At 42.7% G+C, this 12,535-nt stretch overlaps 1 protein-coding gene across 2 annotated transcripts in view; it reads left to right on the top strand.

The window, feature by feature from the left end:
* The window catches only part of SORCS2 (sortilin related VPS10 domain containing receptor 2), a 1,187,504-nt gene that overhangs the window by 955,556 nt on the left and 219,413 nt on the right, over window positions 1-12,535 (top strand). For both annotated transcript variants that reach the window (XM_089691582.1, XM_089691581.1), the window contains exon 9: window positions 9,761-9,940. In XM_089691582.1, the coding sequence (XP_089547708.1) occupies window positions 9,761-9,940 (180 nt within the window). The remainder of the gene's footprint in view (window positions 1-9,760; window positions 9,941-12,535) is intronic.

Raw genomic sequence — 12,535 nt, 5'->3', positions numbered from 1 at the left:
GTGACTCGGTGCCCACTGCCTTGCCAGGTGACGCGGTGCCCGCTGGCGAGCCAAATGACCTAATGCCTGGTGACCCAGTGCCCGCTGTCATACCTGGTGACCCGATACCCGCTGTCGAGCCAGACAATCCAATGCCTGATGACCCAGTGCCCGCGGTCATGCCTGGTGATCCGATGCCCGCTGTCGAGCCAGACGATCCAGCGCCAGATGACCCGGTGCCTGCTGTCGAGCCAGACGATCCGGTACCTGATGACCCGGTGCCCGCTGTCGAGCCAAATGACCTGATGCCTGGTGACCCGGTGCCCGCTGTCCAGCCAGACGATCCAATGTCTGACCCAGTGCCCGTGGTCATGCCAGTTGACTCGGAGCCCACTGTCGTGCCTGGTGACTCGGTGCCTGTCGCTCCGCCTGGGGGTCCGGCACCCGCCGCTCCGCCTGGGGGCCCGAGACCTGTCACTCCGCCTGGGGGTCCGGCGCCCGCCGCTCCGCCTGGGGGCCCGAGACCTGTCGCTCCGCCTGGGGGTCCGGCGACCGCCGCTCTGCCTGGGGGCCCGAGACCTGTCGCTCCGCCTGGGGGTCCGGCGCCCGCCGCTCTGCCTGGGGGCCCGAGACCTGTCGCTCCGCCTGGGAGGTCCGGCGCCCGCCGCTCCGCCTGGGGGCCCGAGACCTGTTGCTCCGCCTGGGGGTCCGGCGCCCGCCGCTCCGCCTGGGGGCCCGAGACCTGTAGCTCCGCCTGGGGGTCCGGCGCCCGCCGCTCCGTCTGGGGGTCCGGCGCCCGCCGCTCCGCCTGGGGGCCCGAGACCTGTCGCTCCGCCTGGGGGTCCGGCGCCCGCCGCTCCGCCTGGGGGTCCGGCGCCCGCCACTCTGCCTGGCGGCCTGAGACCTGTCGCTCCGCCTGGGGACCCGAGACCTGTCGCTCCGCCTGGGGGCCTGATGCCTGTCACCCCGCCTAGGGGCCCGATGCCTGTCGCCCCGCCTGGTGGCCCGGTGCCTGCCGCTCCGCCTGGTGGCCCGGTGCCTGCTGCTCCGCATGGTGGCCCGGTGCCTGCTGCTTCGCCTGGTGATCCGATGTGCCGCTGCCCGGAGTCCTGCCCGATGTGCCGCTGCCCGGAGTCCTGCCCGATGTGCCGCTGCCCGATGTGCCGCTGCCCGGAGTCCTGCCCGATGTGCCGCTGCCCGGAGTCCTGCACGCTGTGCCGCTGCCCGGTGTGCCGTTGCCCGGAGTCCTGCCCGGTGTGCCGCTGCCCGGAGTCCTGCCCGATGTGCCAGTCTTTGATATCCCGCCAGTTACCAGACCCGGGCGGTGGAACATTTTGCCCAGCTAGGACTGTTCCTGCTAGTACGTTTCCTTGTTGCCAAACTCTGCCTGTTCTGATTATGCTGACTCTCTCCTGCTCTGACCCCGGCTCGTTCCTGACCATCCCTCTGCCTGACCCTTTGTACCACGCTGCCCGCTACCTGCTGAACCTGGCTTGTGACCCCGACCATTCTCCGCTTGCTTTCCCTGTACCTACCTGCCCGATTGTTATTGACCCGGCCTGCCTGACGACGCTTGCATTGTATGTACTGTTATCTGTGAGTGGTTGGTTTGGTTTGTTTGCACTGTGTTATGTTTTAGTATTGCACTGCGTTTATGTTTTTGTATTGTTAGTGTTAATAAATTATATTGTTTATAACATATCTGAAGTCTGCGTTTCCCTGCGTCAGTCACATACCTCTGGTCATACCTGGGAGTCCTGACAATCCAATTTGCTCCTGCAGGGGAAAAAATTTCCTTCCTGATCCCCCGAGAGGCAATCAGATACTCCCTGGATCAACTTTACCTATAAATGTTAGCATACAGTTATATATATCCAATGTATCTAAGAAAGAATTCAGATCTTTTTTGAAGGAATCCACTGAGCTCGCCAGAACCAACTCTTGGGGGAGTCTATTCCACATTTTCACAGCTCTCACTGTGAAGAAACCTTTCCGTGTTTGGAGATTAAATTTCTTTTCCTCCAGACGTAAAGAGTGTCCCCTTGTCCTCTGTGATGACCTCAGGGTGAATAACTCTACACCGAGTTCACTATATGAACCACTGATGTATTTATACATGTTGATCATATCCCCCCTTAATCTCCTCTTCTCAAGAGAGAATAAATTCAGCTCTTCTAATCTTTCCTCATAGCTGAGCTCCTCCAGGCCTTTTTTGAAGCAATCCACTGAGCTGGCCAGAACCAACTCTTGAGGGAGTCCCATTCCACATTTTCACAGCTCTCACTGTGAAGAAACCTTTCCATGTTTGGAGTTACTCTACCAACGTGAAATTTGCTTGAGGTGATTGTAACACTTGCGACAGAAACAATTGAGTACTGTCCGTGATACTTTTTTTTTTTTGCACTAACATACAATTTTCAGGACAAGCTTTCAGGGTAAGTTCCCTTCTTCAAGGTCTAAGCACATTTGAAATTTTAATGACTTATGTAAGTTAATAAAAAGTTATGTCCACTTTTGAAAAAACAAAAAGAGGGTGCACCGGCCTAGTGCATTATCGTTTAAAAATATTTATTGAAAGAATAAAAAAGTAGGTATCATACTCACAATGGACATACAAAACACAGGCATATCACACTGAACAAAGGTGTTCAATCCATATAGCATCTGAGTCCACAATGATGGATGACCAACTGCCTGACGCGTTTCGAGTACTCAGCCTCTTCCTCAATAATTTATATGTCCATTGTGAGTATGATACCTACTTTATTCTTTCAATAAATATTTTGAAACGATAATGCAGTAGGCCGGTGCGCCCTCTTTTTGTTTTTTCATTTGCATTTAGTGACTTTGGACTACCCCGGTCTGTTGAGGGCAACAAGCAATGCACATTCCAGAACATTCACATTGTCATTCTAGCCTCTGCTGAGTCTATCCACAGTGCAGGAGTAAAGTATTCGCTGTGTTTTATGTCCACTTTTGCCTTCCTTTAGGTACAGTCCTCATACATGCAAGCATGAAGGTCAAGTACATATTGCCATGGAAAAACGTACCCTGGCAAAATGTATAGGAAAATTTTTCCAGAAGTGCAGATTTCCCTGGGCATGGTTTACTTCCTGTTGTACTGACTAAACATATTTCAGCCTCTGCATAAAAATGAAACTAGTAACATCTTGGTTTATAACTAAATGTATTGCCATCAATGAGTCTGTGACAGTACAGCTGAGGCAGCTAAATACAGTGGGCAGACTATGTGGTTCATTTAAAAAAACACTGACTTTATATTTCAATTCAGCAAGTTTCAGATGAGGTTTTCATAGACTGTAGAACTTAAGTACATTTTAGTGCTATCAAAACCAGAACACATTGACGTTTATCTTAAAGGCATCATTAAAATTCCAAAGCTGCTTACAGTGTGCTTGTTCTGCCATCACAGCAAGGAATTATATTAGGACACATTGAAAATGTTTTCTATGAAGAAAGTTCTGTAAACCACAGATTTATGCAGCTTTGAAGTCAACTTTTACTTTGTACACAATGAGGCCAATGACTGGGGAGAGGGAAGAAAGATGTGGTCTACGGACGTTATCCATTAGTAATTGGAGTCGTTTATGTACTTTTCGGCAGTTGAAGTGGTGGGGCTTTCCTTGAAAAAGTCTAGATGATTTTAGCAACAGCATCCATGGCTGTTTCTCATGCAACTTGCTCAACAGACTAAAACAAGTTTACTCTGTTAAAGCGGAACTACAGTCAAAAAAATATAAAGAACAAAATGAGTAGCGTATGAAAAGCTAAAATAACAAAACTAGCTGCTGTAATATTCACCTTTAATTCAGAGATTGCCCCACTGTACTTTATTCCTGCCACTAGATGTCCTCAGTTTGTAGGCCAGCTTCAATCAACCTACCTCCTCTCAGCCCAGGTTGTCCTGGACCCACCCCAGCCTGTGAATGGACAGTAAAAAAAGAAGCAACACAGTGATGTGCTCATCTCTCCGTCACTCTGCTTTCTCCTCCTGTCAGCATGCTTCTCGTCACACAAACTAGTTGGCTGCTTGTGTTGCTTCTTCCTCTCTCAGTCCAGCTCTTGTATACAGAGGCAGATACCAGGTCAAATGTAGGTAGCCACTCTGCTTATTTTTTAACACTGTGAATGTAAGAATACATTTATTAATGTATTAGATTTTTACAGAGCTGCATTAATTTGTGTCTTTTAAATCTACCTTGAGTTCATTTTAACAATTTTTATTTACTTTTTCTCAATTGGAGTTTAATCAGCAGGTCTTATTATCACCCCCTATAGTGACCCTATGATAAACTACCGTAGACAGACACATTCAGTAAAATGTTAGCATTCGCATTTGGACACAGTAGGGGAGATTTACTAAAACTGGTGCACACAGTATTAGATTAGATTGGATTAGATTCAACTTTATTGTCATTGTGCGAAGTACATGTACAGAGCCAATGAAATGCAGTTAGCATGCAGCCAGAAGTGCATAAATGGCCCATTTACAATAAATAACAATATAGCAAAAATCGGGGTAGATATTATACAGTAATACCATAATCAGTGCAATGAGTAGTGCATTAATGGATGAAATATTGAGTAATGCAATGGTGAATCTTGTGCAGCTTTCCATAGCAACCAATCAGCTTCCAGGTTTTATTGTCAAAGCTTAACCACTTCCAGACCGGACACTTTTACCCCCTTCCTTACCAGGGCAATTTTCAGCTTTCAGCGCTATCACACTTTGAATGACAATTGCGCGGTCATGCAACACTGTACCCAAATGAATTTTTTACCATTTTTTTGAGACAGATAAAGCTTTATTTTGGTGGTATTTATTCACCGCTGGGATTTTTATTTTTTTTGCTATGTAAATGAAAATGTCCAAAAATTTTGAATAAAAAGTGTTTTTTTTATAAAATTTTGCAAATAAATAATATTTCATCATAAATCTTGGCCAAAATTTATTCCGTTATCTTTTTAGTAAAAAAAATAATCCAAATTCGTTTATAACCAAAATTTTTAAACATTTTGTTTTACATTTTTATTTAATTTTTTTATATTATTTTTTATTTTATTTTATTTTTTACATACTGTCACCCTAGCAGTACAGTGTCACCATGGTGACACTGTACTACTTGTGGGGGGTGATGAAGATTTTTTTTTTTTTCATCCCATATAGGATGTAAAAGCAATCATTTCTCTTTCTCTCTGTGTGCATTCTTGCACTCATTAAGAAGTACTGAGTGAGCTGTGATTGGTCACAGCTTGTCACATGGTACAAGCCTGTTGTGAATAGGCTTGTACCATGTGACCTCTGTGATCATTCACAGATTTCACAAGTGACATCTTGCTTACTACTTTGCATGTGATCACTGATTGGCCAATCAGTGATCACATGATAGGGACCTCGTACAGAGGTCCCGTCCAACAATCGGTGTTTCACTGTGTCCGGAGGACACAGCGGACACCGGATCGCGGTGCTGCGCGCTCCCAGGGAGCGCGCACAAGCAGGGTACGGGGAGGCCGTTTATAAACGGCCACCCGACCCTGCACTGCCACCGTCCGGCCGTTTATATGCAACGGCCGGTCGGGAAGTGGTTAATTGAACAAGCTGAAGTTAGAAGTTGATTGGCTACCATGAGCAGCTGCATCACATTCTGTGTGCACCAGTTTTAGTAATACAGGCCATACATGGGTCGAATTCCCAATAAATTTTCTTTAGAAAATCAGCAATTTTGTGCGTTTTCCAATCCGATGGTGCCACCATTGATTTGGAAATTCAACCAACCAAGCCTTCAATTTCTTATGTTGCTACAGAAAAGAAGTTTCATGGCCACAAATTTTCTTTTCTTTCCAGGCCACAGTTCATGCTTGTTTCTTTTTCATTTATACGCACGATTTTCCCATCATTGATTCAAAATTCATTTGTTTTTCAAAAAATGTACAACATGCCTGATCACTCCAATTTGATAGTCACACGGAAATCGTCCATTTCTGTGACCCACTAATGGTGCGAAATTCGAACGAAAATTCTTAAAAAAGATTTTCGAAAGAAAATTCTTTCGGAATTTGACCCGTATATGGCCGGCTTAACTCTCCCACTTCGAATACTCCAACAGTCTGCATAGGCATAACAGAACAGGATAGCTTGTATATACAACAGAATGTACAGATTTTATTATCTCACTGTACTAACTTTGTGTGTAACATTTATTAAGGAGACTTTTCAAAACTATAGAAAACGGTTTGGCTGAACATACACTTTAAGCTAAAGTGGTTCTAAACCCAAGAAATAAAGGCAAATATATTGCAGCTTACCAATTCATAAAGCAGAACTCTGGGCAAAAACTACTTTACATGTCCTTCTTACTGATTTACTACCTTCACTGAATGTGTCATCCATCTTCTGTTTCACTCAGTAGTTGCTCTGAAAAAGCTTATTTATTTTCAAATCAAACCTTTAATTTTCTTTGGTTTACTGTTTGTAAGACCAGTGGCTGCTATGCCTCCCATCCCCCCATCCACTGGTCTTGGCACAACCCTTCTGTAGTTCTTTCCCCAGGAAGCAGTGATGTCATTCAGCCCCACATGTAATGGTGGGCAGACCAAGACTATCAGACATATTCAACATGTACAGACCCACATTCACTACAAATACCTGTGGTTGATGGGAACGGTAGTTTCCTTTTACTGCAAAGAGAAGAGAGGGTATGATGTAATCCCTGCTGTTACACCTCCTTCTTGACAGAGCATATGCTGTTATATTTTGAATTACAGAGGTGAGGTTATGAAAATTCAATTAGACTTTTCTCCTAAATGATAATGATTTTCAAAATAGTTTTAACTGTGTTTTGTGTAGGGGGGTATACTAATGGGTGATTGTTTTGCCTATCCCAGAGTTCTTCTTTAAATGTGATGAATACATTAGTTTTCTTTTTTTTTTAGCCTTTTTTTATCTTGTATTTTCACTTGATGATCCTGCCAGTAACATACTTCCTGTTTTAATGTGCCTCCATTCTAAATGAAGGAGCAACAGAGACACCCTTGGACTACTGCATTGTCAATCTGGGGCGGAGAGTGATGTTAACAAATTACATATAAAATACAGCTAACACTTCTTAAGCAGTCATGGCAACAATTGTTTTTTATTCTTTTCGGGATAAAGGTTTTACATAAATTAATAAAAGCTGACCATTGTAGGCACCTCTGTCAGTGTTAAATGATTTTTCTCAGTCCTTTAACTGACACTGTTGCTGGACAGCTTGGTCTGTAAAGGAAGATAAAAAACAACAGACTTACTGACTGGATAACCAGGTAGAACTACACCAGAAAAAGGAGTAAAAAAGAAAACAAATGCACCCACTGCATTTAAGAATTGGTAAGCTGCAATATATAACATTTTGGTTTTGGGTTTAATACTGCTGTAAAGGATAAGTTCACCTTTTGGAACATGTCACATGTTCCACCCATATTTAGGGTGGAACATGTAATCAATTCCAGCTCCTGCCGCCTCTTCCCCCTCCCCCGATCCTCCCTCCTCAGTGTACCCATGATCTTCTCCTTACACCCGCTATATGGCTGTGCTGGGGTTCACCCACACAGCTGCAGATGGTTTGTAGTTCTAAATGACCTGCTAGGGTGCTGATAAGCTCCCTCATTCACAAGCCCTGCAATTTTCAAACTGAAAGCTCATATGAAGATATGGGCTGAAAGCTGCAGGGCTAGTCTGCAGAAGCCTGACATTGCACTTGTGATCCACAGGTCTCCTACAGGAAAAATAATACATCCAAATTTAAATTCTTTTTTTGCACGCATTTTTGCATTTAATATTTTTTCTACAAATGTTATCTTATCCTTTAAGTTTAGAAGAATCTGAGGAATCAAAAGTTTCCTCTAAATAACATAATAACTCCATTCTCAGGTTCATCATTTTGGATGAAACAGTTACAGATCACTTTTTGGGTGTCGAAACAAGGACTGTATTTTTTTTGGGGGGTGGGCTAAAAAAAAAGTGATTTTCCATTTAACTTTAAAATTCAGCTGTTAGTAAATCCGGCCAAGTATCTACAACCATTGATCAACGTTTCCTTGGGTCTCTCCTGAAGTTTTGTCCAGAACTTGTTCGGTATCTTGGATGGATTGTTCTGCCAGGAATAACACGGCGTGCTTGCACCCCAGAAGCCAGACCAGCATCTGCTCCGTACAGCAGCTTTCCACAATGGAAAACACACACATTGATGTTGGAAGGTCTCGTGTATAGTTGAGCCAGCACAGGAAGGATATATGTCAAACAATGAACCCAACAGTCTGAGTTATTCACTTGAAACTCATTAATCACATCCAGTGTTCCATAGATCTTTATTTTGATTGGTTATTGGCCTTTCTCGTAAGGCTGCAAAGAATTTTATTAGTTAATAATGGTAAAAAAGTGGCTGATTAAGTATTCATATTTCATGAAAATTGCTACACAAGCCGACCTAATTGCTTTCTGGAGGACACTGAATTAGGAAACCTTTTAGCCACGACAGCTCGGCACAGTAAGTTTAATATTACTGCGAGCAATTGAATATATGTCTGATTAATCAAGGGAAATTTAGCAAGGATAGTGCATATATTTAAAATGTAATTTCTCCATATATCTTGCATTTAATTAGCTGATAAAGTTGTCCATTTGGTCTCCTGATTTATATGTAACTGTTTACGAGCTTTTAGAAATAACTAGATCATAGCAATGATTTGTTTTAAAAGAGCAGGATTAAGAGAAGATACTCTTCATGCTGAAAAAGTCTCTAACATTTGTTTTTTACTCTGCACTAAAAAAATGACAGTTGGATTCAGTTGGCTGCATTGTCTCTTTCTTTCTCTGTCTGCACAAAGAAAGAGGCACTGCGTTTTAAATAAAGCCAATTAATTTTAAAAAGTTAACAAGTTTGAATAACTTAACATTGATATATGGAAAATTATGTGGTATTTATTTAAACAGTGTATAAAATAAAAGACATATAAAAATTAAAAAAAAAAAAGTAAAAATCCATCAAGTTACTGTCAAGGTAACCAGTTCATATTGAAGCTGCTAAATTTGTTCAAAAGATGTACTGTGCTGTGCAATAGAGCTGTGTAAATAGTAGGACTGGATGAACATGAATATTCTTTGGCATACAAAACAGCTTATTATATGTGTATTTCAATAGTACATTTAACTCTTAGATTTTCATTTCTGTGCCCCTACTGAAGGGATTTCCTGTGATTTCTAGAGTAGATTTCAATGGATTTAATGGAAACATTTTTTAATATAAGGATGGTGTTAACAATCGAGCAAATTGTCACAATTTAAGCTGATGTTGGGCTCCCTGATCTAGTAGGCCTTGAGAAAGGTTCCATGTGTCAAGCCCATGTCTTCTACTGAGCATGCTGTCTGTACTGCTACTCAAAGAGTTGGATACTATCACAATTCAGTCTTAATTACTTATCAAACTGTTGAAGAAATCCTCGCACTGGTAGGCTTGTGTAAATGGCAGCTTATATCTTTTTATTAAAACAATGCTGACTGCAGTGCCATCCACTGGGCCATTATGGTAACTTGATGTCCTTATGAGTAGATCACACAGAAGAAGAAGCACTGGTGCACCTCTGGATTTAATAGTAAACACCTTCAGTATGGTTAAACAGGAGTCAACTTAGAAATTAGGTTAATGTCTGTCCCATTTTAATTTTTTTGACCCATCAGACAGAATATTTCCTCCATTTTCACCAGTTATATATTTTTTTGCAGGATTTACAGATCATCAGCACAGACGAGAACCAGGTGTTCATTGCTGTCCAGGAATGGTATCAGATGGATACATACAACTTGTACCAGTCAGACCCTCAAGGAGTCTACTACTCTATTGTTCTGGAGAATGTGAGAAGCACAAAACAACCAGAGGAGAACGTCCTGATCGACATTCTAGAGGTTAGACGAAAATACAGCTCTCCTCGTCATGTTGGCTTACAAAAGAATTATCTCATAGATTTGAAAAATCACCAGTAAATAGTACAGCTTGAAAAAAGAACTATAATATAGAATTGCTGTCATATACAGTGCTGTGAAAACTACATATCCTTCTAACATGTCTTGTTCCATCATAACAATATTATTAGCTCACCAGGTTTAGCAAAGTTTGGCTGGAGGGCCCCCGTTATGTTGATATTAACTTACAGTCATGGCCAACAATATTGGCACCCTTGCATTTCTGTTAGATAATGCACCACTTTGCCCATAAAATTGTTGCAATTACAATTGTTTAGACATTCTCATGTTTATTTCTTTTGTTTGTATTGATACGATACAAAAAAGTGGAGAAACAGATTACCAGATCTGACCCATTCCACACAAAACCCAAAAAATGGACATGACAACATTATTGTCACCCTTAATTTAATATTTGGTAGCACACCCCTTGGAAAAGATGACTGAAATCAATTGCTTCCTTTAACCAACAATGAATTTCTTACACCTCACTACTGGAATTTTGGACCACTCTTCTTTCACCAACTGCTCCATGTCTCTCAGATTGGAAGGGCTCTTTTTCCCAACTGCTGTTTTGACATCTCTTCTCTATGGGATTGAGATCTGGACTCATTGCTGGCCAGTCCAGTACTCTCCAGCGCTTTGTCTGAAACCATTTCTGAGCGCATTTTGTCATCAAACTTCTCTTTTTTGGACAAATGGACTAATTTACAATGAACTTAGAAAAGGGATCCTGCTCTATAAAATGTATTTTCAATTAGACAAAGTTATTCTGGAACTCCAGAATACCCAGTATGAGCAGCAAAACATAACCCATGCTGGAATTCTAGTTATTAATTATTATTATTAATTAATTATCTACAAATGGCAGTATATATACGGGAATTTTAATTCTAGTTATGGCGGCGATCAACGACTTAAAGCGGGACTGCGGCGGGCATTCCGACACTGGGTGGGAACTAACTAACTGCCATTGACATCCCCAGTGACACTAATACAATGATCAGTGCTAATAAAAAGCACTGACACTGTACTAATTACAGGAAGGGGTTAATATTTGGGGCGATAAAAAGGTTCACTGTGTGCTGTGTGTGTTTCACATTATATTGTGTGTGTCTTTTATTGTGTAAGAATGCTGCTTTGTATTTGTTTGCTATACAGAGCAATACAAAGCAGCATGCTGGTGCTGACAGGGGAGAGATCTGTATTGTTTACACACAGGTCTCTCCCTGTCAGCTTTACCCGATGATCGCCGTGATTGACATCCCTAGCTGCTAATAGTGGCGTCGGTAGGGTGGTGCGTGTGTGCCCCCTACCCAGAAATGCAAATCACACACAAATATATATATATATATATATATATATATATATATATATATATATATATATATATGTGATTTTGCGCAGCCCTGCCACCCTGTAGCAATACTGCTGCTATAGAGCAGCGGGAAAGCGGTTAAAGGGTAAATTCACTCCTTAGAACATGTTATGTGTTACACCTGTACAGAAATACAAGCAGGAAAGTAGGAGGGAGATTGTGCAGGAGCCTGACATTGCGTCCACAAACTGATGATCACTGGTGCAATGCTTTGCAGGCTCCAGTGGGAAAAAATAATAAATGCATAATTTTTTGCAAGAAAAATTGTATCCTTTAAGTTAATTTAATGAACTTATCCTTTAAATTAACTTGGACATTTGTTTGGAGTGCTCGTCGGATTGTATATATATGGATTCTTAACTCTGGGTGCTCTCCCTGTTCCTGAGGGTAGCCCCCGTTTTGTGGAGTGCTGCTGAATTGGAGGCAGTGTGCCCAGTGACACTTTTAGTAACCTGAAGAAAATCTAGGAGGATTTACCCTTTTAAGTGGTGCTGGTAGCCATTGTCACCCAAAAAGAAATTGAATTTTAGATGTAAATGAAATAGCAGTAAGCGAAAACTTCCAATGGGAACACTTGCAACGGCCAAAAAGGGCATTTCCTCTCAGTTTGGAGAAATGTTTCTTTCACTTTCTGTTGTGGGACAGTAATTTATGCATACCACCCAACTGTCCAGGATTCTGCGGGACTGTCCCAGGATTTCAAGTAACTCCCGGTGTCCCACAGATGTTTGCTGGAGTTTCAGATCCAGTGCTGGAGTATGTTCCGGCACTGGGCTGCACTCAGTGGGGTATCCTCAGCTGAATCTACCTGTGCTCTTGCTTCTTCCCCACCTCTCCCCTGCCCCAATCACTTTTGTAGTCATTAGTTGCTAGGACAATTGGCGTCCTAGCAACCGATGACACATTGTGCCGCTGTGCATAGTGGGAGGAAAAATCACAATGCACAGCTGAGATGCTCCACCTCCCAGCTCTGCCCTCAACTCCAACTTCCTGGTTCACAGCGGCTCCCTCCCTCCTGCTCAGTAATGCAACCTACTGGGGGCTCTAAGGGGCAGGGGGCACTGATATAAGGTGGCTCTGATCTAATAGGTGTTCTCTGAGGGTGGTGCTGATCTGATGGGTGGTCTCTAAGGGGGGGTCGCTGATTTAAGGAGTCTGTA

This window comes from Staurois parvus, unplaced genomic scaffold (assembly GCF_062004578.1).
Source record: "Staurois parvus isolate SC_StPar_1 unplaced genomic scaffold, SC_StPar_1.0 ptg000564l, whole genome shotgun sequence".
Lineage (NCBI taxonomy): Eukaryota > Metazoa > Chordata > Amphibia > Anura > Ranidae > Staurois > Staurois parvus.
This window is presented reverse-complemented; position numbering and strand designations above follow the sequence as displayed.